This window comes from Cryptotermes secundus, unplaced genomic scaffold, assembly GCF_002891405.2.
Source record: "Cryptotermes secundus unplaced genomic scaffold, Csec_1.0 scaffold26, whole genome shotgun sequence".
Lineage (NCBI taxonomy): Eukaryota > Metazoa > Arthropoda > Insecta > Blattodea > Kalotermitidae > Cryptotermes > Cryptotermes secundus.
In genome coordinates this window covers 4,771,856-4,780,636 of record NW_019743656.1, presented here as the reverse complement: position 1 = coordinate 4,780,636, position 8,781 = coordinate 4,771,856, and the positions used below count along the sequence as shown (strand labels likewise).

Sequence of the window (8,781 nt, the reverse complement as noted above, 5' to 3'; positions counted from 1 at the left end):
TTGCCGCATTTTTTTTTACTGTCCGTCTTGTTCGCCTTACGTTCGGCGTCACTTTGACTGCACTACCTGGTGCTGCCGCTGCTGAAGTTGTTAGGTCGTGGCTGGTTCCGGCTTGACCAGGCTCCACCGCTTCTTCCTTCCGTTGCTGATTACGGGGGTTGGAATTTCAGGATGGGACCTGATGTTATGGGCGCCAGCAAACAGCTAGGTGAGGTTTGCGATTCATTATAAAGGAGGAAAGGCGTGAGTGGGTGGAAGCTGGTGATGGGTTTCACTAGCTCCTGGCGATGAGTCTCTCCTCAGGTCGGCTACGGGTCAGGCTCAGACAAGTGAGGGTGAAGCACTTCTAACCAACACAATGCACTGTACCACTAGAACACTTTATTGTTTTTCTTACAGTCACTCAGTGCTATAAATCCACACAGATTTAGTTTGGCTTTCAAGCAGCCGGTGTTGCACTTGCTCAAATTACCCGATAAGGTCAACTTACAACCATCCGCTTATGGATTAAGCTAGATCTCTTTTAAGTTATGGCCAAATTTTGCACTTCTAAGAATTATTTAACTTAACAAGCAAGTATAATCGCGGGGATTGCCTCCGCCAAGTTCAAAAGTTTGTAGCAGACTCCAAATCTTAAACTGGACTCTCTGCCGAGCCAGAGGTCCTAACTGAATTGTATCCGCCTATTCTCCTCTCCTCCTAATTTCCCGGACAGGCGGATTCAAATAAGAGGAGTTGGCTTAATTTTGGTTCCGGCCAATGACCGATTGTTTTAGAGGGAGTTTCGGCCTAAAAGACCAAACAGCGAAATTGACAACGATGCAACTTATGAGGGGTCGCTAATGATCTCCTGGCACTCCCACTTTTGACTTACGGCTGGTAGGAACTGTCACTTCTCGAATTCTCAAAGTGGCTTGCCACTGTAAGTCAAATTCTCAATTTCTAAAGAAACTCAGTGGGGTTCCTTGAAGTATTATTTCTGCCCTTTTCGAAAACAACACCAGATGCTTGGACGCAAGGACTAGCAGATGTCCTTGTCCGCGCAAGTTCGGTCTATCTGCTCATCGTCTACTGCTTGTTCTGACTGTGTGTCTTAAACCTTTCTTCCTTCGTAATTCTTATTGTCTAGTGAAATAAAAAGAGGGGGAGGGGAATGATTTCAATGGTGCAGTTACAATACCCCACATGGATTACCTTGGGTTTGAATTGATTTTCTCCTACCTTATCATCTTCATCTTCATTCCAAAAAAGTAAATGATGACAATGACATAAACAATATTAATTTATTGCAATGCAAAATTCGTAAACAAGTTTACATTTATATACAATTTATCCTGAGTGAACATGTAAAAATTATTGTAAAAACATGCTGCATCATTGATGTTATTCCACAGGTTTTAGCAGATGTCTACATCGTCTAAGGCAGTTGGAATGGGACAAGGCATATCTCGCCACTGTTTCTTCTTTTCTATAAATAAAAAAATACATATTATAGACCCATTCACATTTCCTTTTGTTATGAAATCTGAGGTTCTTGCAGCAGTGATATTAAGAATGCTGTCCTCCCCATGGATGTGATGTTACAGTCTGCTGGATATGAACCAAAGTTTAGGATGAATGTGCTACCTGCACCTTCAGGGTAGAAAAGATGGAGGCTTCAGTTTCCTTTGTAATGTTAGAACATATCTACTAGTCTACATGGTAACAATTACAGAAGACCATAATCTTACTTTCTTTATTATGTTTGATAATAGGTAAAGGAGTCCTGGTTGCTTCCATTGAATGGTCTTCTGAAGTTTCCTGAGGAAGTTGCAATAGGAGTCGGCATTTACGGTTTGTCCTTGAGGCTGGAAGGCGGTGAGCAGTATGCCTTCGTGATCCCAGTCATCGCCTGGTTCTGACAGCAGCCCAAAGAATTTATGCTGCTGGTTTTCAGGGGCTTGTGAAATGATGGGACAAGTGCCTCAATGTAAAGGGAGATTATGTTGAGAAATAAAAGCATTTTTCAAATCAGTACTCTTATTTGTTTAAGTTCTATATCCATTTGTAACTTACTTATTGACTAACCTACATGTATTAACGGTAGAAAGGTAAAGCTATCCCTGTAACAGGACGCGAGGCCCATAAGGTTGAGATATCAAGGTTCCCACAATTTTTAGACAATAAACTCATGGATGGCAGTCAGGTTGCCAGCCTTACATGCTGGCCAACCTAACCTCCCAGGAAGATTCCTGGGACTCATTTCTGTCAGAGGCTGAGTTGAACCCGTGTTCATAGTACAGCTGCAAGGTTAATGTTAATGACGTTAAAGTAACCTGCATCACCTGCAGTGATATCTCTGGACAACATAATTATTAATCTGTAAGACTTGCAGTTCTCACAGTAATGGACAAAACAATGGTCTCTTGGGATGTGATGCCATGTAGTTTTGTAGAAAAGTAACATTTTGGAAGAACCTCCTTCCACCATTTTCTACCTTGAAGACGGGGGCAACAGGTTCCTCTGAGATGCTGATGCCCTACTATCAAACTATGTTGCATCATGTCTCAAAAGACCACAACCTTAACATCAACTAATCTGACTGCTATATATTGGCTTCAACCAAGAAGCTTCAGTTCTCTTACACTGCTCAGAGCATCTCACCTTGGTCTGCATCTAATTTATCTTGCTGTAACAGTGGTACATGATGTAGTGGGCACGTTGGTGGACAGGATGTGGCAGGCTCATTTGTTTTTGTGTTACTGACCCTGGATTACAAGCAAACGGTAACTATGAGAGACATGTATTTATCATGGTGATGACTATGAAGACTACTGTATATGATGCCTAGTAGTACAACAGAAGACAGTTCACAGTTCTGGGAAGACACAGTCCTCAAAAATGATAGTACCCATCTCTCATACTGAATAATGACACATCACAGAAAATGATCTTCATTTAAACTCTTCTTCAATATGAAGACAGTGCACTTGCTTGAAGAGCAGCTGCTGTTACTGCCAATGACTGTTTGCTAAGAGTCATGAAAATCCCGACCAGGCTGGCTGGCTTTAGAATTAAACACATTAAGCTTTCAAATGTAAGTCATCTGTGGTATGCTATCCAGTAAGCATTTTATTGTAACTTATAAGTAAGGCACCCACATTGCACTCCTAAGGTATTCCAATATCCATGGAAAAAATGTGATTGTTTGCATTAGCAAACTGCATAGTCACTCACCGAGTACAAGAGCAGCAGCCATATGCGATGCAGGATAGCAGGAAGACAGATATTGAGATGACAGCTATCAGTCCAACAATGCTGATCTTAATGAACATCTTGTGTTCAGACTGTGACTTCTGTTCTGTATAGATAACACAAGAAGGGATTTCAGGAGAATCAGAACACTTACACAGCAGAACAAAGATATATAATTTTGCAGTGTACCAAAAATATAATTTCTTTTTTAATGCTAGTGGGGTGGGACTAAGTCCCTTGTACTGCAGCCACTTCTGGCCTATTGTACCAGCCCAAGATGATAGGTGAGGATGATTGTGGAGCAATTGGTGGAATGAAGATGGGCAGGGGAAACTGAAGTACTCGGAGAAAGCCTACCCCAGCGCCACTTTCTCCACACAAATCCCATTTGACCAGACCTGGGATCGAACCTGGACCGCTGCGGTGGGAAGCCAGCGACTAATTGCTTCAGCTATGGCGCGGCCCAACCAAAAATGTAACATGATACATATTACTTTGATGATATATACAGAAAGGTAAGGTAAAGTTATCCCTGTAACAGGCCGTGAAGGCCCATAGGGTTGTGAGATGTCGAGGCTCCCACATTTTCTCTAGACAATGGGCTCACAGATGGTGATAAGGTTGTCAGCCTTGTGCGCTGGCTGCCCTTTACTCCCCAGGAAGATTCCTGGTACTCATTTCTGTTAGAGGCTGAGTTGACCCCAGGGCCATAGGGCAGCTGGAAGGATTAGGTAAACTGCCTGAACTATGCTACCACAATTATATCAACTTTATACTCTAATGCAAATGTACTCACAGCAATACATCAATTTAAATAACTTATTCTAGAATTAAATTAAATACTTGTGTTGCAAAGATTTAATCTAATGAATATTATGTTTAAAAATTCGTCTCTTACTTCATACAAAATGATAGTAACATGTTGTAATCATGTTTAAAGTTTGAAATAAAATTTATTAATCAAAATCTTTTCATAGCAAATAAAGTTCTCAAGGGTTTACATGGATGGAAATATATCTAATACAGCAAAACCCCCATTTTAAGTTTCTTTGGGTAGAAATGAATTTGAACTCTATAAACTGAGGAAAATTTTAAATGCAGGAAATTTCATACAAAAATTGTTGACAATGAAAGTTAAATGTAAGAAAACATTATAGGAATGTTAAATAGGGGTTTCACTGTACCAACAAGACAGAATATTTTAATAAGAGAAAATTATTTATATCAGTATGCTAGCATTTCTGAGGAAGTCAGCCTCTGTTAACTGGGAGAGAAATATGCAGGAAACTGTTTTCAGCTATGAATATGTCAAGGTCTGTGCCAGAAACATGGGTTGTTATTTTCTCATTCCTTGTTAATATCTATGTATGTGAGGGACATTAACTGCTGCCCCGTGTTCTTACTGACAATATCCTGTTGCTCAAGAGTAGGCAACCCCAGAGATATATTGTCTGCCTGCACACATTCTTTCAGCTCTTCATGCCAACTGTAGAACCTGTAAAAATTTACAATTTCAAGTCAGCAATGTTCATATTTGTCACACACAATTTAGTGGCATTTCATTTGTGACTGAGGACCATTCCTTATTAGGTAAATTCCATGTAGCCATAGAATGAAAGTTAAACACATGTACAGATTTATTTATTTGGTAAGTGACCTATCCAATGGGTACTGGGGGCTGTTCCCCAAGGGTAAAGTGGCAGGGATGTGAAGCTGATACTTCACCTCCATACATCTTCATGGAGTGATGTTTAATTATTTAAGCACAGGGAAAACTTTACCTTTTATTTGGGAAGCAAAATAAATTCTGAAGGGAAAATCAAATGAGAGATCAATGGAGGAATTAAAAATGGTTTTATATTTCACTGACCGCCTCTGTGGTCTAGTGGTCAGAGTTCCTGCCTACAGATCAAGCGATCTTGGTTCGAATCCCGGCGCTACCAGATTTTCTGAGAAGTATTGGGTCTGGGACAGGGTCCACTCAGTCTCATGAGAATAACTGAAGAGCTATTTCAAGGAAATAGTGACTCCGGTCTAGAAAACCGAAATTAACAGCTGTGGGGATTCGTTGCACTGATCATGTGACACTCTCTATCCACCAAAGTTGGCACTAACTTCGCCAACAAGCAGCGATCGCTCGGTTGGTATAGCTCGCTTGTGGACTATAGGCCACAGAATTTATAATTTATCAGATTATAAAAGGACTATTTTAGAACAGAGAGATCGCAAAACAATGCAATTCAACCATGTATAAAGTATATTTTAAACTGATACATGGACACCTACCAACTGAAATAAATGCAAAATCCAAGCAATGGGTAAGAACTTTTGAAAAGTACTGAGTGAAAAACAAAATGTGATAGAGGTGCAATTCTTATAGGATGAGGCTGAATGCAGAATGTGTTAATAATAGTTAGATGAGAAATGATTACAATGGCTTGGTGATATAAAAACAAAGGATAGAACAAGGATACAGAGAAGGATAACAGAACTAAAAACTTAAAGGAAAGAGACCTATGGGATTACCAGAAAAAGAAGGTTCAGCAAGATATTGAAAGAGCTCAAGAGAGGAAAGAGCTAGCAAGAAATCAAGAAGATACAATTGGAGGAAGAAAGATGAGATCAGAGACTTTATGTCCAGTGACCTGTCTAAAATGGAAATATGCGAGGAGGAGGAGGAGGAGAAAAAGAAATCAGTTTATTATCAATCATTTCTCCTATTCTGAAGGTTTCAGTCTTGTAACTTACTGCCCGTGTTATGCCTAACTGATGCACCATGAACCTGCCATTGCATGCTACTTTGATTAATTATGTATATCATTTCATGTCACTAAATTCTGTCCATTTAGATCCATTTTAATATTGTCCTCACTACTGAACCAGCCTCATTCTCTTCTCTTCTTGTGGATCTGAATTGTTAATCTTCTTCCAAAGAGCATACATAACTAAGCTGGTTCCTGGCAATATGCATCCTAATGACAAAGCAATATGTTCCTCTGAAATGCTGGTATCTACCTGCAAGGCTACTCAATATCATAGCTCAAAAGAACAACATCCGGACATTCACAAGCATGATAATCTCAGAACCTACATAAACTTAATTATTTATGAAGAAAGTCGTCTTCTGGGTTTAGGCGCCGTGTATTCTTCGTTTTGGCCGACATTCCTCTGAAACGTCGGCCAAAACGAAGAATACATGGCGCCTAAACCCAGAAGACGACTTTCTTCATAGCCATCACTGCGAAAACCTCAAAACTTACTTAATTATTTATCTTTAATAATGGCCTGCTGACTTCTNCTGAAATAAATGCAAAATCCAAGCAATGGGTAAGAACTTTTGAAAAGTACTGAGTGAAAAACAAAATGTGATAGAGGTGCAATTCTTATAGGATGAGGCTGAATGCAGAATGTGTTAATAATAGTTAGATGAGAAATGATTACAATGGCTTGGTGATATAAAAACAAAGGATAGAACAAGGATACACAGAAGGATAACAGAACTAAAAACTTAAAGGAAAGAGACCTATGGGATTACCAGAAAAAGAAGGTTCAGCAAGATATTGAAAGAGCTCAAGAGAGGAAAGAGCTAGCAAGAAATCAAGAAGATACAATTGGAGGAAGAAAGATGAGATCAGAGACTTTATGTCCAGTGACCTGTCTAAAATGGAAATATGCGAGGAGGAGGAGGAGGAGAAAAAGAAATCAGTTTATTATCAATCATTTCTCCTATTCTGAAGGTTTCAGTCTTGTAACTTACTGCCCGTGTTATGCCTAACTGATGCACCATGAACCTGCCATTGCATGCTACTTTGATTAATTATGTATATCATTTCATGTCACTAAATTCTGTCCATTTAGATCCATTTTAATATTGTCCTCACTACTGAACCAGCCTCATTCTCTTCTCTTCTTGTGGATCTGAATTGTTAATCTTCTTCCAAAGAGCATACATAACTAAGCTGGTTCCTGGCAATATGCATCCTAATGACAAAGCAATATGTTCCTCTGAAATGCTGGTATCTACCTGCAAGGCTACTCAATATCATAGCTCAAAAGAACAACATCCGGACATTCACAAGCATGATAATCTCAGAACCTACATAAACTTAATTATTTATGAAGAAAGTCGTCTTCTGGGTTTAGGCGCCGTGTATTCTTCGTTTTGGCCGACATTCCTCTGAAACGTCGGCCAAAACGAAGAATACATGGCGCCTAAACCCAGAAGACGACTTTCTTCATAGTCATCACTGCGAAAACCTCAAAACTTACTTAATTATTTATCTTTAATAATGGCCTGCTGACTTCTGTTTCTTAGCTGCACAGTTAATTGAATGACATCACCTTCAAATAATACCTGTCACAGTAGCAACGTGTTACATTGCTATCTCTTTCTGTGGACTGACACAGCATGTGACGATCCATGCATTCAACATCAGAGAAACAAGTTTCACCATAATTCCGAACTGAAACAGATAATACACTATTATAGGGTAGGGTGACCAAAAGTAAATAATATAATTATTCGGGCTCTGGATTTTTAAATAAAAAAAAAATTAAATATTAAAACTACAATTCTAAAATGAAGAATTATATCTTCTGTGACACTGTGTAGTTTGGTAGACATTTTTCTGATATATAGGAGAAATGCACTGCGTTCATCTTCAGGGTTGAAGACTCAGTCAATGAGATAAGCAAGCAACTAGCAATGACTGCTTGGTTGCTGGACTTACACTTCAACCATGAAGATGGAGGCAGGAGATTCATAAAAAACATCACTAAACATCTACTACACTACATGGCATCGCTTCACAGAAGACAGCATCCTTCACATCCACTGCCATAAGAACTTTAAATCTACTTAATTCTAAAATGTTCCAAATTTAACTCCAAGCTCTCATATTTAACCATTCTAACTTTTCAGTTATACTAGAAGTCTTAAAGTCAGGGAAACTTCTAAACTATGACAGTTTGCTGTCAGGACAAACTTTCATTTGGAAACAAATTTATTTAAGACTAGCTGTACCCGGCCACGTGTTGCTGTCGCAGATCGAGTGAATTAAAAAATTCTGTTGGATAATTAACCGCGTCATCTGCTTCCACAACAGTGTTGACGGAGTTGTATGTGACTGCCTCGCACTGAATGTTAGACTGAATGATATTGTTAAGTTCGTAGACGTCTTTGTTCTTGGCCGCAAGAATAGCTCGTTCACTCAGCCAATCGTGATTCTTATAATTGGTTTGAACATTGGGAAATACTTTTTCAACCAATTCTTCTTTTGATGTCACTAAATTGCACAAGTTATGAGGCAATGAAATTCGTCCTGAGGTCAGATCAACCGGCACCTTTCTGTTCCCAATTTCCAGCAATTGATGTGAGAATATCTCAGCTGATGGATCGTTTTGCAGCTAGACACGCATATTTGTAGTTAATTTTAACGTCTTTACGTGTCGCCACAAAGTAGAGCATTTCGGGCAAGCATTTATTTCGTCCGTTGGTGTCGATCGAGGAATTACAGGCAATGTTTGCCAGAAATCCTCCGCAAGCAA

The 8,781-nt window shown here is 39.4% G+C and overlaps 1 protein-coding gene across 5 annotated transcripts in view; it reads right to left on the bottom strand.

Moving 5' to 3' along the window:
• Positions 1 to 1,264: 1,264 nt before the first annotated feature.
• Positions 1,265 to 8,781, bottom strand: part of LOC111874214 — a 19,711-nt gene continuing 12,194 nt past the window's right edge. For all 5 annotated transcript variants that reach the window (XM_023869531.2, XM_023869529.2, XM_023869530.2 and 2 more), the window contains 5 exons: positions 7,589 to 7,697; positions 4,638 to 4,729; positions 3,217 to 3,340; positions 2,644 to 2,747; positions 1,265 to 1,468 (listed from right to left, as the gene is read on the bottom strand). In XM_023869531.2, coding sequence (XP_023725299.1) covers positions 1,398 to 1,468; positions 2,644 to 2,747; positions 3,217 to 3,340; positions 4,638 to 4,729; positions 7,589 to 7,697 — 500 coding nt within the window. In that variant the 3' untranslated portion in view covers positions 1,265 to 1,397. The remainder of the gene's footprint in view (positions 1,469 to 2,643; positions 2,748 to 3,216; positions 3,341 to 4,637; positions 4,730 to 7,588; positions 7,698 to 8,781) is intronic.